Source organism: Pelobates fuscus, chromosome 3, assembly GCF_036172605.1.
Source record: "Pelobates fuscus isolate aPelFus1 chromosome 3, aPelFus1.pri, whole genome shotgun sequence".
In the NCBI taxonomy this organism is placed as follows: domain Eukaryota; kingdom Metazoa; phylum Chordata; class Amphibia; order Anura; family Pelobatidae; genus Pelobates; species Pelobates fuscus.
The window spans coordinates 283,460,887-283,480,336 of NC_086319.1; the positions used below are offsets into that span (position 1 = coordinate 283,460,887).

A 19,450-nucleotide genomic window follows, 5' to 3' on the forward strand; every position below is an offset into this window, starting at 1 on the left:
ATATTACATTGTACAGACTTCGAAATCTCATGTGTCATAGTTGTAACAATATAATGACATAAGAGCACAGCTCTAATTGTGAACAGGGACTGGGGGGGCATCTTTGCCTAGCTGAGCATGATGGGAGTTACAGTGCACAGCACCTTGAGTTTCATAAACCATTAATGCCTTTTAACCCCAACATTGACGCTTAAAAAGACACAGTTATGATGCTGCACTGTAACACAGTGACATCACAGCATTGCTTAACTGACAATCAACACTCCAGAACAGTTATAGCAATCACCTCCCCCTCCGCCCGCCTTTCCCCCCCCCCCTTCCCCCCCACCCCCCCGAAAAAAAAGTATCTGCTAGTATGTGTTTGATTGCGAATGCTGATATACAATTATTCTTGCAGCAGGACAACCTCTGAACACAGTTCTGATCCAGCTCTGGACTTGTACATGCGGACAAACAGGCAGCCTGCTTTGGCTTCGCAAGGCTCGTCAGTACTGAAAATGGTTTCTGGGGTGTCACCAGTAACATCTAATTGGCCTGCCCTGTTGGAAATCCTCACCTCAAAATGTGTTCAATCTATTTTACTAGGAAATAGACTTTTCTATTGGATCAGGTAACATCACAAATTAAGATGGATTTTTTTTTTCTACGTTCTACAAGACACATGCATTAGTAAAACCACCAAATTACTTTTCTTATAATGGATGTCCAATCCAGAACAGTTTTAAAATGTTAGATTATAACTGATTAAGGCACAAGTTGGATTAGGGAAGTTCTATTCATTATAATATTTTTGTGTTAATTTCCAATCTATCACTATGTTTAGAAGGTCTTTGAGGAGACACGCAAGATTGTTTATTACCATGAATAAACAATTCATGTTATTATCTATTTAGAACAGGTCATAATTATAAAGTCATGCAGAACAGCACCACCCAGAGCAATGATCATAAATGTTTTGGACTAAGGCACAAAAGAGAAACATTTCCAAGCTCTGCCCATTTTTAAACTATTTTAAACCTTCATTAGTAGTTGGTGAATGTTGCATTTACGTATGGCCTTTTAGAGAATCACGTTGGCTATAGATAAACAGATTGCTTAGTTTTAATCATTTGCTCAACGGGATGCACAATTTTAATGTCAGCATTTATTTAAAAATACATACTTAGAGTCTGCATTTAACTTCTTACAGATCTGAAGTCAATGTATTCATGGCACATTTTAATGTTGCTTACGGCACAGTGGTTGAAAGCCACCATAAGCCATGACGCTTGTTTACAGACACATGGCTGCGTTTCCATCAATATACTTTGTACATACTTGGACTTGTTGAGGTTTGCTTCAGCAGCGGCTGCCTGTAGCAGTTGAGTAGATTTGCTAGCGGGTACGCCAAATACAGCACTGTGTGTAACATCACTCAGAATCCTCCTATGCCCACCACGTTGGGTCTTGGGTGATGATGGAGGAGTAAGGGAGCCTAGCTTCTGCCCAGTTGCAGATTGAGTGAGTACTGGCTGGGGCATTTGTGGTGCTCTCATTGGAGCTTGAATCTGAAATAAATGGATGGAGTTAGTCCTCCCTATGTTGTACTTTAAAAGATGCATATTCGCCGCACTGCTTCCCCATTCGAGAGGCTACCAGCTGCCCCCCCTCCCTTTTTTTGCTACTGCCGGTCTCCCTTACATGGCTTGCCAACGACGACCCGGAACCCTTCTCATTCTGTCTGTTTCTTATCTGTAATTTTTCTTCTCTACCACTCTACTGCTTTTCAATCTCCTCCCATCTATTATGGGACCCTTCGGTATTTTTCTCGCTGTCACGTCACTTCAAGCTGGATAACGCATCCAAAGAAAGAGGAGTAAAAACCCTCATGGGGCGGATCTAAAACAGGGGATACGCTAAATGAAACCACTAGCACTGCTGACTATTTCTTGCACAATATTGCTTTGCACTGGCTGGCTGGACAGCGCTGACAGCTACTGATTTATACAACCCATTTACTGTATAAATGCATATAATTGTAATAATGCAAACCACTTTCGATGTCTCGTGCCAAATACTCACCGAGTACTGAAATACATAATATACTCAGTGCAAAGCTGTTATGTTAACCTGTATATCGACTATATCCAAAACCCTACTACATATACAACTTCCAACTTTCATGTCACTGATAAACTTAATGTATTATCGGACGACTCTGCCACAGAGCGCAAAAATTAAAAATTTTTAAAAAATGTAAAGAAAAAAAAAAAATAGACAAGATGCATATTCCACCCTCTGGAAATTTACAATTATAAGGGAAATACATAATTTTTAATGTTCTAAATTTCCTTGAATTACTGTGGGGCCATGACCCTTTATTGAGAGCCACACATCATCTAAATCATGAATAATCTACTTGCATTCTTTACTTGGTTATGCCGAGAGTGGGTGGTTAAAAAACTGCTATGTTCTGCCCCTTTATTGTATATTTTTGATACTACTTCTAGTGAATGTGTGTTCCATATATCATTAACAACCTCAGTAATGCAGTATTTGTAACTCTCCTTCCCTGCCCTAAACATTTACCGCTTCTTAGGTAGCATATATTGATTAATGAAGGACTTACCATTTGTTCTGGGGGAGCTGATGGCTGAACAGCAGTCGGTAGAGCTTGAGGCTGGTTCGGTAAAGGTTTTTGTACCACCGACTTCTGCTGCATGGCAGCCTGCTGAGCTAGAAGCTGCTGTTGTTGCAAGTAGTATGCTTGAAGCATCTGCTGTTGCTGCATTGCCTGCATCTTTGGAACAGAAATATCCAGATCAGCATACACACAAATATATACACACAAGCAAGGAAGGTGGACACAGAAACCAGACCAGAAACAAGAATATGTACGCGACAAGCATACTTAGGCTGTTTAAATATTAGTATGACTGCAGAGCAGGAGTGATGAAATGCAGAAACACAAATGCTATTGGACTACATCCTGCATACCCTTTTATCAATCACAAAGACAACTACAGGTTAAGTGTAATTAATTAAACCCAGAGGGGTCTGCTTTTTAGACCATACTGTATTACAAGAGATAATTTACACACACACACATATATATAACATTCACAAAATATACACTATCCCAACACACTATTCCAAGTACAGTAGATCATGGATTGGGGGACAGAGCTGGCGGACAGTTTTGTCAGATATTTAGAAAGATCCACCTTTTGAAATGAAGATTGATTACATGGGAACAAGGCAGAGTACGCAGTAATGCTGCTGGATAATACGTTGCTGGATAATCAATTGTCTTTGGTAATGCAGTCACACGGTCACTGAACAGAACAACCATATGAATATTAAAATAAGTCCTGCAATCTATGTACAAACATGAACAATATAGAGTATAGCTATAAAGATAGTAAACACACACACAGACAGACACACACACACTGTGGTTACCTGTTGAGCCTGCAGAATCTGCTGCTGTTGGAATAAGGCAGCTGCCTGCTGCTGCTGTAGAAGTTGCTGTTTCAGATAGAGTTGCTGTTGTTGCAGTGGTACTGGCTGTGCAGGTACTGGTGTTGGTGTTTGCAGTGGCGCTGGCTGTGGAGCGGTAGTTACTGGTATGGTAACCTGCGGCGCGGGTTGTGCCACCTTAGCCTGCAGTTGGGGTTGGGCCACTGGTTTTACAGCCGGCAGCACAGGTGAAGGTGCAGGAGCCTGAACACTGGCAGCTACACCTATGATAAAAAGGGAGGTGATACAATTAAATAGAGAGTGAAGCGGATCCCAAAACTATACGGTTTACCATTTGGGTAATAATAATATTAAAATATGAAAGGGCCACAATGTTAAACATGAGTGAGTCTGTACGCAGGAAAGTGTGACCCCCATTGCGCTTTAGAAAGCTTTGCACATATTAAAAGAACAAAAGCTACGTCTAGTGACACGTGCACTCAAAATATATGAGGTTTGAGGGTTTCAATAGATACTATTAATAAATACAAATATTTCTTCAGTGGGACTTTGGAAATTATTTAGAAGGCGGCGTGATAAAGTTGTCCATTCATTACCTGAGCTAGGAACAACTGGTTGCACAGTTGGTCTTTTACGTGGTGTAAGGGCCGGCTGCATAGGAAGCATGCCTGGATTTGGTTGCGTCTGTCCAGCTTTGGGCCTTTGCCGTGGAGCTATGGAAGTTTCCATTGTTGGAATAGGGTCTGTTAGCCTGAAAAGCAGAGGGATCCAATTGCTGCATTGTAAATTAATGATAACAACCTAAAGTGAGAGACTTGCCGATTATTAATAGATTCAACACCAGCAAGCAAAATGTCACTTGTGGGAAGCTTAGAACGCTGACAAATAGAACACTAATTAACATTAACTTGGTCATCTAAAAAGTACGCTTGCTTGAAATTAAGCTCTAAACATTAAATCAGTCACTATATATAAATAATAATACTAAGGAAAAAAATCCTCAAACCCAAAATGTACTCAGACTGGTGCTTGCAGGATTAATGCAAATCGCTAGGATACTACATAAGAAGAATGATTTGTCACAGCAGAGCTATCTCAGGATGTCAGAGGAGATCACTTAATTTAAAATTAAAGAAGTAAACGAAGTAGAACTATCACTGTCAGACTTTATAGACAACACAAATCTGGGAACTCTCATGCTAAAGAATGGCATTAATTTCATCCACAGCGCACAGAACTCACCTAGCCTTGGGAGTAGTTTTCTTGGCAGCAGCTTCTCCAGCTTTAACTGGCTCTGGGAGCTTTGCAGGGATCACAGAGTCCTACAGGAATAGCACATAAAAGGGTAGTGTTCATTCACAGATAACTGTGCACTGTGAGATATGAGCAACAGAAATGTGTCCCACCGGAACCATAATATGAGTACTTACGAGCACATTCTGGACTGGGCATTCCTTTTTCACTAGCTTGAATGCAAAATAGGATACTTGATATATATCTGGCCTCTTATCAGGATCTGGCTCAAGCATATACCCTGATTGGAACAAATAAACAAGCACAATATGTATATATGTTCCTGTCACAGAGATATCTATACTGAATCTCTAACTACCTAAAAAAACAAAAACAAAAAAAAAACAGATCTATCGAGAAAGAGGAGAAAAAAAATTCAGCAAGAGAGATCGCAAAAGGAAGGGTTTTACCATAACTAGCCTTAAAACATATTAAGTAATGATTTATGCAGACACGCTATGAAACTTACGGATTAGGCAGTGCATGTCCTGAGAATAACGAGAATTGTCCGGGATGGTGAAATTGCCATCGCAGATTGAAACCTGACTCTCGCCAAATGGCAGTGTGAAGAAGCAGAGCTTGTAAAGTAGGCAGCCCAGCGCCTTCAGAATAGGGAAGAAATGCAGAACATCTAGGTCATGTAGCGTTCTTATGCAGGAACACTCAGAAAAAAAAAAGTCTTAGATACAAAATGAATACATAGATATGGTCTGTATGAAAACATATAAAGTCTAGTAAAACAATTCTTTATTTTTTAAACCCGATGTCATGCTCTGATATGAAAAGGTGAGCAACGGTGTCATAGTACAAAGACAAGTCATGTACTTAAAGTGATTTCTTGTATAAAATGTAACATTTCAAATGTATCTTTTTCCAAAAAAACAATAGAAACATAGAAACATAGAAACATAGAATGTGACGGCAGATAAGAACCATTCGGCCCATCTAGTCTGCCCAGTTTTCTAAATACTTTCATTAGTCCTTGGGCTTATCTTATAGTTAGGATAGCCTTATGCCTATCCCACGCATGCTTAAACTCCTTTACTGTGTTAACCTCTACCACTTCAGCAGGAAGGCTATTCCATGCATCCACTACCCTCTCAGTAAAGTAATACTTCCTGATATTATTTTTAAACCGTTGTCCCTCTAATTTAAGACTATGTCCTCTTGTTGTGGTAGTTTTTCTTCTTTTAAATATAGTCTCCTCCTTTACTGTGTTGATTCCCTTTATGTATTTAAATGTTTCTATCATATCCCCCCTGTCTCGTCTTTCCTCCAAGCTATACATGTTAAGATCCTTTAACCTTTCCTGGTAAGTTTTATCCTGCAATCCATGAACCAGTTTAGTAGCCCTTCTTTGAACTCTCTCTAAGGTATCAATATCCTTTTGAATATAGGGTCTCCAGTACTGTGTACAGTACTCCAAGTGAGGTCTCACCAGTGTTCTGTACAATGGCATGAGCACTTCCCTCTTTCTACTGCTAATACCTCTCCCTATACAACCAAGCATTCTGCTAGCATTTCCTGCTGCTCTATTACATTGTCTGCCTACCTTTAAGTCATCAGAAATAATCACCCCTAAATCCCTTTCCTCAGATGTTGAGGTTAGGACTCTATCAAATATTCTGTACTCTGCCCTTGGGTTTTTACGTCCAAGATGCATTATCTTGCACTTATCCACATTAAATGTCAGTTGCCACAACTCTGACCATTTTTCTAGTTTACCTAAATCATTTTCCATTTGGCTTATCCCTCCTGGAACATCAACCCTGTTACATATCTTAGTATCATCCGCAAAAAGACACACCTTACCATCAAGACCTTCTGCAATATCACTAATAAAAATATTAAAGAGAATGGGTCCAAGTACAGATCCCTGAGGTACCCCACTGGTGACAAGCCCAAGCTTCGAATATACTCCATTGACTACAACCCTCTGTTGCCTGTCACTCAGCCACTGCCTTACCCATTCAACAATATTGGAATCCAAACTCAAAGATTGTAGTTTATTGATAAGCCTTCTATGTGCAACAGTGTCAAAAGCCTTACTGAAATCTAGGTAAGCAATGTCTACTGCACCACCCTGATCTATAATTTTAGTTACCCAATCAAAAAAATCAATAAGATTAGTTTGGCATGATCTCCCTGAAGTAAACCCATGTTGTCTCTGATCTTGAAATCCATGTGTTTTTAGATGTTCAACAATCCTATCCTTTCACATGGTTTCCATCACTTTCCCCACTACTGAAGTAAGGCTTACTGGCCTATAGTTGCCCGACTCCTCCCTATTACCTTTCTTGTGAATGGGCACAACATTCGCTAACTTCCAATCTTCTGGGACTACTCCTGTTATCAATGATTGGTTAAATAAATCTGTTAATGGTTTTGCTAGTACACCACTAAGCTCTTTTAATAGCTTTGGGTGTATTCCATCAGGTCCCATTGACTTATTTGTCTTTACTTTTGACAGTTGAAATAGAACCTCTTCCTCTGTAAACCCACGTGTAATAAATGACTCATTTATCCTTTTTCTTAACTGAGGTTCCTTTCCTTCATTTTCATCTGTAAATACCGAACAAAAATATTCATTGAGGCAGTCAGCTAGACCTTTATCCTCATCTACATACCTTCCTTCTTTTGTTTTTAATCTGACTAATCCTTGTTTTACTTTTCTTTTCTCATTTATATATCTAAAAAAAGTTTTGTCCCCCTTTTTTACTGACTGTGCTATTTTCTCTTCTGTGTGTGATTTGGAAGCTCTTATAACTTGTTTAGCCTCTTTCTGCCTAATCTTATAGGTCATTCTGTCTTCCTCACTCTGGGTTTTTTTATAATTACTAAATGCTAACTTTTTGTTTTTTACTATTTTGGCCACATCTGCGGAGTACCACAGTGGTTTCTTGAATTTTTTGCTTTTACTGACAAGCCTAATGCAATTTTCTGTTGCCTTCAGTAGTGCAACTTTTAAATAATCCCATTTCTTTTGGACTCCATTTAAATTGCTCCAGTCTGATAATGACTCCTTTACACATATTCTAATTTTAGAAAAGTCTGTTTTTCTAAAGTCTAAAACTTTTGTTTTTGTGTGGTGTGACTCAGTCACTGTTCTTATATTAAACCACACTGACTGATGATCACTGGATCCTAAACTTTCACCTACAGTAATATCTGATACCAAATCTCCATTTGTTAACACTAAATCTAGTATGGCCTCTTTACGAGTTGGCTCCTCAACGACTTGTTTTAGAGACAATCCCAGTAGGGAGTTTAGAATATGTGTGCTCCTGGCACAAGTAGCTATTTTTGTTTTCCAATTCACATCAGGAAGATTAAAGTCACCCATGATGATAACTTCCCCCTTCATTGTCATTTTAGCTATTTCTTCAACTAGTGAATTATTAAATTATTATTAAAGCAAACAAACAAAAAAAAAAAAAAAAAAACCATGAAGGACAGGGAACACAAACAAAACAAACCCATATATCGGCTTTAGCAGTGATTGTTTTTCCACTATACAAATTAACCATTTCAGGAGCACGATAGGAGAGGGTTGTATATCTGAAAAACAAGGAACAATTTGAATGTGTTACTGTGTGCATGTCATGATTTATACAATCAAACACTCACCCAGTGCTGCAGATGTGTACATTTTAAAATTAAAATTTTAAAGCATGATTTGATAGGCAGACCGACGGATACATCAAAATATGTCAGTATTCATAATCATACTACACAATGTAAGGACCTACCCATATATACTGTATCAACGAATATATGTTCTATCCTACTGAAACATCCTACTGTGACTTTATGCTATAGAGGTTCATTCATCGGATGTGTTCTATTAAACCAGTCATGGCTATGCATCGGTACTCAAGCGAAAACCATGATGAAAAAAATTACTGATAATCTAGCTTGCCGGTGGAAGGAATACATGTTATTAAAGGGGCACTCCAAGCACTATAACTACTGTCATCACAAGCCATCTTGCAAGGATTCCATATACAATGCTGCCATAGTCCACAGGTAGAGGACAAAAAAAGTCTTCATTGCTAGTTTTATTCAGTCAGATGAGAGCCTTTCTTTCTATGAGAATACACTGACTTTATAAAAACTGATGCTTGGCTTCCCTCTTCAGCTTAGCCTTACTTTTTAATCTCCTCCTCAACTGTTGTGACCCCCTCGCTCTGAGGGTTCTGGCATTTATTTGTTGCACTTCCAAAATCACACAGGACATAGTGACCACGGTCATGTAGCAGGATATTCTCAACCTATAAACAGACATGTAACAAAACAAATTGATTAGTAATACTCTTAAATATACTTGAAGCATCAACTGATATTACAGCAGAAAATATGCGCCATTGAAGATTCACAAGGATCTGTCTTGCAACTTCTTCTGTATGATTTGCGATTATGTAATACCATAAAATGACAAATGACATATTGCTCGGGTTAATGTTTCTTTTTCTCTTTCTTTCTTTGTATCTTTCTTTTTTTTTTTTTTTTTTTAATCTTCACACTATCACTAAAACGGAATTCAGATTCCCAGCTAGACTGGGTTTCATGTAAGCAAAATCGTCTTTCGGGATCAACCAATTCACCCAACGGTTCAATCATAGTTGGTGTCTTGCATGGTTGCATTGGTAGGGCCTCACCTGTCACGGCCATTCTATCTTATGCCTTTTCACACTCTGCCACATTGTTCAGTTGCCCTCTGCCCCAAAACCTAGGTAGTGCCTTTCAAAGCTTGGAATCTGGCTGGGACTCCATAGTCACCCAACTAGTTAATTGTTCACCTCTTGGTATTAGTCAACCAGTCAGTTCGTACTGCGACTGGGGGAGGGAAGGTCCTAGTTACAGTAATTAAAGGGACACTGTATGCATTGGGACTGCTTAAAAACATTAAACTGGTTTTAGTGTATGGAGTCTCCTGGTATCATAATTTCATTCAGCATTAACCCCTTAAGGACCAAACTTCTGGAATAAAAGGGAATCATGACATGTCACACATGTCATGTGTCCTTAAGGGTTTAAACAGTTTTTAAGTTTTAACGCTAAACGAGAGTCCCCAGCAGTCTATCCCATCAGTGCTGCTTTGGTTAATAAGGAAGTATTAGTCTGAGCAGCAATGGGTAGCCGTAATTTGCATAAGACAATCAGCTGACTGCTTTTAGCCTATCAGAACTCCAACTAAAGGTATGAATGGGTAGGACTTCGAGGAAGATTGTAATCTCTGCCTTAGACAAACCTCCAGAAGGGGCCAGAGACACTTATTTACTGTTAAACTGATTTTATGCAGTTTAACACTGATTAGAGGAGTAATACCAGTGGACTTCAGGCACTATAAGCAATTCAAAGAGATGAAGTGGTTATAGTGACTATAATATCCCTTTAAGTCAATTCCCTTCTCTCTTAGCATGTCTTCTTCAGGTCAAGGTGACAATCTCTCCCTCCCTAGCATCCCAGTCAGAACTGGTATGCCAATCAGATATACGCCTGCAAGTCCAAGCTCTATCAGGTCCTAGACATTCCCAAATATCACCGCAGAGCTACAGAGACGAAACATCCCATTCTCGGCTACAGCCATGAAATTATACTACCTAATAAAATCACAATCAGATGAACCAAGACCTGGTACAAGTGGGGAAGGGAGTAGTTCTAGCAGTTTGGCAAAGATGCACACTATTCTATCAACCATAACAACTTCAATCAACTCTATAAATAACAGACTTGAAAAGTTTTACCCGAACGTTGGTTTCGGCACACCCCAACTGACTTACATTATCCTCTCTACTAATTCGTTTTTTTTGTCCCAACCACAGAGATATATATATATATATATATATATATATATATATATATATATATATATATATATATATATATCATTAAAGTTAAAAAGTATTCCAAAACAATGATCTAACAGACTCCTCTCCAGAATTTTCCTTAAAGTCAGCCTGGAAATGGTTGTGTGCTTGGACTATGGTAGAGGACACGTCAATATAGGGAGAGTAGAGCAGACATGGGGCTTCAAGCACACGTCACCTTTAATCCTCTGGCCATAGGGTTGGATCAAACAGAAGCATGACTTGAAGTATACATTATCATCACAGTATCTGCTTGTCGATGTAGTTCGTTTTTCACAGATTTACCTTTCTCTTCCCTATTACTGTGGTTGAGTGCGTTTATATGGCAGATGTGATTGCAGAAAATTAACTTGCCGTTTTACTCTCCAGAAATTCAATTTAAGATAATTGTAAGCAGTTTGCAAGCTACTTATCTAGCATTTAACAACCTGTAACATGTTTTCTTGTAGTGTCAAGTAGCTTTTGTACGGACTAAGTGACACTGATTGCTAGGATATATAATTTACGAACAAAAGTCAGCAGTCCTGTTCTTAACCTGGCTGTGCGTGTTCATGTGATAGGCAGGTTGCAGTTCACTGGGAAAATGTATGTAGAAAAGGAGCAAGGCAAAAGGCTAAATAGCCTGGCAAAAAATATAGAAGAAATAAACTTTCAGGGTTATTTACTAGAGTGAGAATTCAAAGTGAATTTTAAATTTAAGGCCAAAGTAGCCAAACTAGATGTATGGCTGCCTCAGAGAACATTTTTACTTCAGCTGTTTTCACCTTAAATTTGAAATGTAATTTCACTTCAAATTCTCACTTTAGCAAATGGCAGTGTCTGTGATGCTACTATACCACCTAAAGGAAAGCTGTAGTAATTTTGTTTTTGTCACATAAACAGACTAATACACATTGACACGGAGTCCCTCAAACGCTTGTTCTATATCTGAGGGGTGCCTTCATTTAATTATCTTTGACAGGCACTAAACTGACTTCAGTATCACACAGAGCTGTGGTTGAAGTAGCTCAGTGCTGTCCAATATACATTTGGGGAACATTTTCAAATACCCATACTACCATCATCCTCACCCAAAGGAAAGTCCTGTCATATACTTATGTTTATAATAAGTCACTGAACTTATTTCAAAGGGACAGACTAAGCGTCATACGCACTACAGCACACTGTAATGTTTAAAGGGCAAAGGACTTGGTTTCCATCCCTTCTTGTGGTTGGGTAAGACCATGGTTGTTCTGACACCTAAATTAGAACCCTCCACCTGCAATGCATGTATTGCCAAAGTGGACTTCCGCATTAACCCATGTGTTAGCCCTGTGCTCTATTATTGCTATCTAAACTCGGACTAGCCCATTTAGAATTCCACCTCTTCATAGCTGAGCAGCAGCAGAGGGGTTTATGTGCCAGGATAGCTCATGTTTCTGTCTTTTGTAAAACAGTTTGACACTGAGCAATAGGAGGTCAACAAAAGACTTGCTGAATCACAACCACTGCAATGAACTGTAGTGTTTATGGTGTTTAAAGCCCACTGAATGGGGTAGGGATGAGCCTTTCAGTACTCATTGATTGGTGAGATGTCATTTTTTTGGTTTGCTTTTTTAAATAACAAATTCAACTTACAAATGATTACAAATTGTCAAGTAATGTTTGCAATTGAAAAGTTTACTTGTAACTGGGACAGTATTAATATCAGTTTGAAGATATTACTTTGCTAAGTGTTCGTAAAAAACATTTCTGTTTCTGAGAATCGATCAGGTTTAATTTTTTTTGCATAAACCATGCCTCAAGTGGCTGTAATACTAACAGTCACTAGAATTGCACTCTCATTCAAGGCCTTTTATTTTAAGGTCTTGATATACATTAAAGAGAAGTATTTAATTCAATGCTTCCATCGTAGAAGCACTGGTTTGGAAATGCTACTGCGGAGCAGGCATCCTACATCTCCAGGACTTCTACAGGAGAAACACTGGATTGGACAAGAGGTCATCAGTACTGATGACTTCATTGGGAGCAGAGTAGCTGCACTGAGGAGAATGCTCTGAAGCTGAATTAAACCTATTTGTTTTAAAGAATTTAATTAAAGAGGGAGAGCACTAACATCCAAAATAAAAATATTTATTTATTTTAATATTAGAAAGCGCATTTAGGTTTATATTATAATCATAAACCCATGGTTACGGTAGTCACAAAAGTGAGTATTTAAAGTGAATTATTAATTAAAGTAAAAATAGCCAAACTGAAAACATGATCTAAATCAGAATTCAAATTTAAGGCCAGAGTAGTCACTTTGAATTCCCGACAAGTTTCACTTTAATAAATAATCCTTCGGTTATATCATAAATGCATAATTTTTTCTTCAATTGTGTTTGAATCAAATGTTTTCATTTGTACATGTATGTACACATATACTTGCATAGTCCATACGTGGCAAATATACAGTTCATGGAGATCAAATAATAAAGCTTTTAACAACCTATCCTGAATATTCATCATTATGATAATTTTCAGAGCACCAATGCCATGGTTGTACAGTAAGGAGTTATATGCATTTGTGACATATTGAAAGAGACAGAAACAGATGGTGCGAGGGCCATGCTCACTAGGGCTTATTTAAATTTTACATAGATTAGCGCATACACCTAACAAAAGCTATGGGAGTTTTATGGCCCCAAGCAACCAATATCCAAAATCTTTTATCCTTCGCATTCCCTGTACCAACACTACAGGGTACAAACAGGTTTCCGTCTATTTAAAATACGGTATATAAGCGCAGTCATCAAATAAAAGTGCTTTAAACTGCACCTATTTATCTGTATTGAAATATGGAATAAAACCAGCTTACTTGTATTTTTTTTTATTTTTTTTATTTTTATAAGCAGGCTTTTTGTACCAACATATCCCAGCCAAATGAAAAGGATTAGACAGGATTTATAAAGTCAGCGGAACAGTGTCATTCAGAATATTGTCATTATAGAGATGCTCCCACTTAAAGGAAAATACTTTTAAACAGGCATCTGAAATAAGTGCATCTTGCAATATCATAGCGGAGCTGTAAATTCAGATAACTGTCTGACAGAGCGGCATGGAAATTAGTGTAAGATAAAGATTTATTTTCGAATGTCTATCAGCATGGGGAATCTTATAGCAGTCGTTTTATCCTCCATGGGCACTGCTAATTAGACTACTGTTTACGTATATTAGATGATGTGTCATGCACCTTTATAATTACACAGCACTTGGATAACGACGTCTACAGATATTCAAGCTGGCAGATATGTGCAGGTATGTAACAAACACACACAGACAGACAGACCCACAGTGAGGATAACGCGCCACAATTCTCAAAGACAGGCGGACAAATATTAAAACTTCTCAACATAAAGACTGCATTAGACTTAAAATAGATCTGTGATTTTTTTCCATGCAGAACAGTTTATAAATAGTTGCAATGGGGCACAGGTATTGCTACTGTACTCTAGCACATTGGTTTATTAAAGAAACAATGACTAAGAGGATAAAGCACTGACGGTCAGCTTTACTTTGAGTATATTTACAACCCTACATAGGGAACCATACAGAAATCACCACATTTTTGTATATAGTCTTTCCATCATTAGGAACTTACAGGGATTGGACTGCTAAGTGTTCGGCTCTTTCTTAGCCAGGCAAATTGCTGAATATTTGGTTCTATTCAAAGACATGGGGTCAGTGCCAGTCTGGTGTAACCCTTGACAAGGTCTTCTGCAAGTCGCCTTGCCATTCCCATTCTCTACAGCAACTTTTGGAGGCCAAATATTGCATATTAGCAGTCAGCTAAATGGAAGTTGGAAGGCTTTGAAAGACATGCTGCAATAATTTATTATGCTCAGATACAGACAGTTGTTTGGCCAATAGGTTCCTCAAAGACAGATACCCATTCATTCAGCCCTTGGGCTATTTTTATAAAAAAATATATATACCGTATATATATATTTCAGTATTATCTCAAAATATTGTTACCATATTTATGTAAAGGATGAAGGAAAAAAATAAAATGGTGTAAAATGATGTCAATATTTCAGGTATTTCTGAACAGCACACATACATACAGGTGTTTTATCCAACACTTGCTAGCTAGCTGCCATGTATCCATGGGTTCAAATACACATTGTGACGATTTTTCCTGGTAGGGTAAATACATTTTATAGATTCAATTATGGGAAAAAAATATTAACCTTTAGGAAAGCATATCTCTTACATCCTGATTGTTGCACAATATAGATGCCTAGTAATATCCTTAAATAAAATGTACTAAATAGACAGTATTTTAGAATCACACTAATCATGTCCTATAATTAACAAACAATTTTAAGCTCAAGTTATTTTAAGTAAATAAGTGATTTGTACATAGTCAATAAAAATGAACGAACCAATGATGATTAAACGACTAGGGGCGATAAGAACAATGCATATGAACTTATATGAAACATACTCCTGAGGCAGAGAATGATGTAAAGGTATATACTAGAAGGGGAAGAAATGTATCTGTAACCACAAGGATCTTTGTGCAGTTATCCTCTGTTTAGCACATCATGGAAATGAATCCCATTAATAAAAATGAGACTTCATCACGTCTCGAAGCTACAGGATTACAAATCTCTCTGTGACTAAAAGTGATAAATTCCTGTGTGCTAGCAGGAGAAGATTTACATAAGAACTGAACAGCTAGCTTAGTGATGTCTTAATGCACGGTGCCAGTTAATGGTGCTACGGATTGCATCCTCTCTGAAGGATGCACCATATGAAGAGGGCTTGCAACAACAACTAAAAGAAATAGTATAGCATTAGGTACACAAACCTACTGCTATAGTGTTCTCCTGTGCCTTTAGCTTAGGGGCCCCCTTCAATTTAAACAAAAGATCCAGTCCCTGCACATGCTCGGTCCGCCTCCCGCAACGTCAAGCAGGCTCTTATTTTGTTCTAATCCAATGCTCCTTACAAAGAAGCATTGGGGAAGAAAACTGCATGCGTGCCCCGTGCTATGCTCCTCCGAAGAAACTGCAGTTAGCTAGGAGAACAGAGTTTGACTCACTTCTAACAGTGCAAGCGCCTTTAGCGGCAGTCATGAAGACAGTCACTAGAAGTGTATTGAACCCTGCAATGTAAACAATGGTGTACTACTAAACTCAAGGCTTTACCTTGCAGGTTTAAAACGAAAGGAGCACTGCACTCAGACCACTTCATTGTGATAAAGTGGTTGGGTGCCTTTAGTGGTCCTTTAAACAACACATACTAGATTAATGCTAATAATATGCTTTTTTTATAAAGCTGAATATTCAGAGCCTTCAGTGCATGGATGGTATGTTATTCCATAAAGTCTCTTGATCTCACACACTGTCCTGAACGGGAATGAGATTGGCCTATGTACATCCCTCGGCAGGCATGGAAAGCATGATGTCCATGAAGGAGACATATGTTGCATACTGCAACTCCCATCTACTTCACAGGGCAAGCACTGGAGGAAGTGGGTAGACAGAAGAGGGAACCTGTTGGGTCTAGAGCTCCTACCTACATCAGGCTATCTGTGCCTTTTTGTCAGAGTGCACTACACATATTCATCCATACACATACAATGTGTAAATTTAATCACATACATAAGGCTCCTGCATGCACTAGCAGGCTATTAACAGATTACCATATAAGAAATAAAAAAATAGACAGACTGTGCAATAAAGACAGTTTAAATATTAGATCTCTCTTTACAGGAAATGTGTAGAGAGACAGCAAGGGAGCTGTGACGAAGGTCGCATAAACAAAGTCATTTAACTCCTAAATGGCAAAGAATTGTGCAGTTAGTCTGCAGGGGCGTGATCTATACACCAAAACGGTTTCATTAAAAGTCCAGGTTTTGTCAGTATCCCTAGTGGTACAGATAGGAAATTCTTAAATCCAGGACTGTGGTTATCCACAGTTATTAACAACTGTCCTTTAATTTGCCTGCAATATTGTTTTTAACAGATTAAGTCATTTTTAGTGATAGTATCAATTTAAGAACAGCAAATAAAATACACACAAGTACGGATTCACAATTTTCATGAATTCTTATTGTTTATAAGTGAGCATCTGCTGCTACTTTGGTACAATGACTTGGAGGTGTGCATTTGTGACTCTCTGGAATCCCAACTTAACTCAAACAGTCCTGTGAATCCAGTTCCTATCAGATTAAGATGTTATCTACATTTATAACTCAATATTTGTAAAGTATTTACAAGACTGCAAAATGGACATTGGGAAGTATGAACATTTGACAAAAATAAGTGGTTAATAATAAAATGGCAGCTTTCTCTAAATTAAAAACTAAATCCGTATAAGAAAATGGGCACAAATCTCATGGGTACCACATCTGTTGAAGAAAAAAAGGCCCCCGTGGCTGTCAAATTTACGGAGAGCACCTATAGCTGAGCGCTCTCTATAGGCAACTTTTAATATGTATGAGGACCCATACATGTGTCTACTGCACATTGTAAATTGTCGATCTTGACAGATCTTCCCAAGTCCTTTAAAACAAAAAATGGAGTAATATGATACATTCTCTAAAATACTCTATAGCAAACTGTAATCTGGAGAGAGGACATGTCAGAATTACATTCAAGATATCCATACAGAAGTACAGATACAAGTCTGTAGCACTTGGAGAGGGGGATTAATGAATTAATCCAACACAGATGTGACCCTCTAATCCCCCAGACAGATGACAGGGTTTAGAAATGGTAAATCAAGGAAATTAAGGCAGCAAAAAATGACTGCTGGTAAAAAGGTTTGAGAAAACAAAACAGCAATACTTGCAGTCAGAGCACATCAGGGAAACAGACAGAGAGAAGCAAAACTAGAATATAAGGAGGGTATGCGCTAGCCTATGACCAGAATATGCTTTAATAGTCCAGACCATAGAGAAATAAAAAAAGAAAACAACACATTAGTATCAACCAGGGAATGATTAATGGAGGCCAGTGCATAAAATCCACCTGAGCGTACCTTGAGATCCCGGTGTATTATCGGAGTCTTGCACTGGTGAAGACGGGCCACTGCCTCGCATGTGTCACAGAAGATCTGAAGAACTTCATTTTCTGTGAATCCTGTCTGCAGTCGTTGATTCATCAAGTTCACAACTTGTCCTCCTACAGATAGAGAAAGAAAGTCCCAATTTCATACATGGCTTATTGGATCACTGGGAAAAAATAAATGTGGCCTCAGCAATACCAATGCATAACATGTTATATATTATGTCAAAATCATGAGTTACACAGGGACAGTCCATGCACAGAGAAGGCCAGTTACATAATTGAGGCGATTAGGTTTAGAAAAAGAAAGTGGAGCTTTTTAAAACATGCCCACATAGCAAATGTCAGATCTCAAACAGAGGGGTGACTGCTGGCAGATTAAATACATATTGATAAAGTATCATGGTTGCTTTGCTGACATACACCTACAAGGGTAATGCGTGGTAGACATCGGCTTCAAGAGGGGGGGACTGACCATGGCTAAAGCCCTGAGTAGGCCCCTGAAAAACCCTTGGCCTAAAAATCACTAGTTATTTTTAGCTCTGCGTCCCAGGCCCTAGGCTGCTCTGGGACTATATGTACAGTGCACCCTGTGCAGATATGTGGCTCACTGAAGCTCCAGCACTCCTTAATCATGTCAACTTCAGTGATTGCATGGTGGGAACTCTTGGGAGAGTAAGTAACTGTGTGTCTATAGGAGTGTTTAAGAGCGTTGGGGAGAGGCAGGAGTGGGAGGTGGGGAGCGGTAAGTAGGGTAACTCAATTATTTATGGGCTCAAAAGCCAGTTGTTTTTTGTAGCCCTAGCTATGTCCCTAGTTTTATATTGGATACTAAAACAAGATAACATATCAATCAGAGGATTGTGGTAAAAAAAAAAGCTTTATTGCTGTATTCCTTCAACTATGAGTAATAGTAAAATGTAGACATTGCTTGTAAACCTCCACAAAATGTCAAACGAACATCTCCATGACATCCATAGTAAGTGCTTGGTCAATCTTTTTCTGTGCACGAGGGCCCACCAGATAATTAAGAGTGAGTGCGATGACTCTGTGGTAGACACAGATTAGTTGGGAAATGCAATATTAACTTTTGTGAAAACAAAATTCTGTATTATGTTTGATCAAGCAAACTCAGAACCCAACTTCTACACAGGTTATGAAAAAGAAAGACAGACAAACACCAGATTGATGAACTCTACTTCAACCGAGAAACAAGGGAGAATGATGTTTCTGTTATTGACCGTGCCACCAAATAAAAAAAGACAACTGAATCCTTGCAAATATTTAAGGAATGCAGAAAGAGGACGCAAATGTTGATTTAGGTGTTTTTTCAAAATACAATTAAACTGGTTGTATATGCAGATACTCAAATGGTCATGCAGGTCATTGAATATTGTCAATAACTGATAATGAAAATCCAAGGCCTCACCTCGACAGAAATCCATCAGGATTAGAACCTCCCAAACATCTCCGCTGCTCACAGAATTAATACTGGAATCTATGTATCCAACGATGTTCTTGTGTCCAGAGAGATCCCTCTACAGAAAGAGAGTAAAACAAAAAAAAGAGGATTCACCAGTTGTAAAAGGAAAACCATTAACAAAAACAACATTAAACAGTGCCGCAGCAGACCATGGAACGAGAGGACGGCATCGTAATGATTTAAGCATAATTAAATAACAACAACATTAAAGGGATACTATAAGTGCCAGGAATAGAAACCTGTATACCTGGCACTATAGCCACTCTGCCTCCCCCCTCCCTCGCACCCACCACTGACGTGAATAATGG

General features: G+C 38.5%; 1 protein-coding gene across 7 annotated transcripts in view; it reads right to left on the reverse strand.

Annotated features, from left to right (window-relative positions):
• Positions 1–19,450, reverse strand: part of AAK1 (AP2 associated kinase 1) — a 101,880-nt gene that overhangs the window by 53,616 nt on the left and 28,814 nt on the right. For all 7 annotated transcript variants that reach the window (XM_063448645.1, XM_063448648.1, XM_063448646.1 and 4 more), the window contains 11 exons: positions 19,089–19,197; positions 17,634–17,776; positions 8,902–9,023; positions 8,229–8,310; positions 5,222–5,354; positions 4,890–4,993; positions 4,702–4,781; positions 4,056–4,210; positions 3,442–3,722; positions 2,609–2,779; positions 1,318–1,547 (listed from right to left, as the gene is read on the reverse strand). In XM_063448645.1, the coding sequence (XP_063304715.1) occupies positions 1,318–1,547; positions 2,609–2,779; positions 3,442–3,722; positions 4,056–4,210; positions 4,702–4,781; positions 4,890–4,993; positions 5,222–5,354; positions 8,229–8,310; positions 8,902–9,023; positions 17,634–17,776; positions 19,089–19,197 (1,610 nt within the window). The remainder of the gene's footprint in view (positions 1–1,317; positions 1,548–2,608; positions 2,780–3,441; positions 3,723–4,055; positions 4,211–4,701; positions 4,782–4,889; positions 4,994–5,221; positions 5,355–8,228; positions 8,311–8,901; positions 9,024–17,633; positions 17,777–19,088; positions 19,198–19,450) is intronic.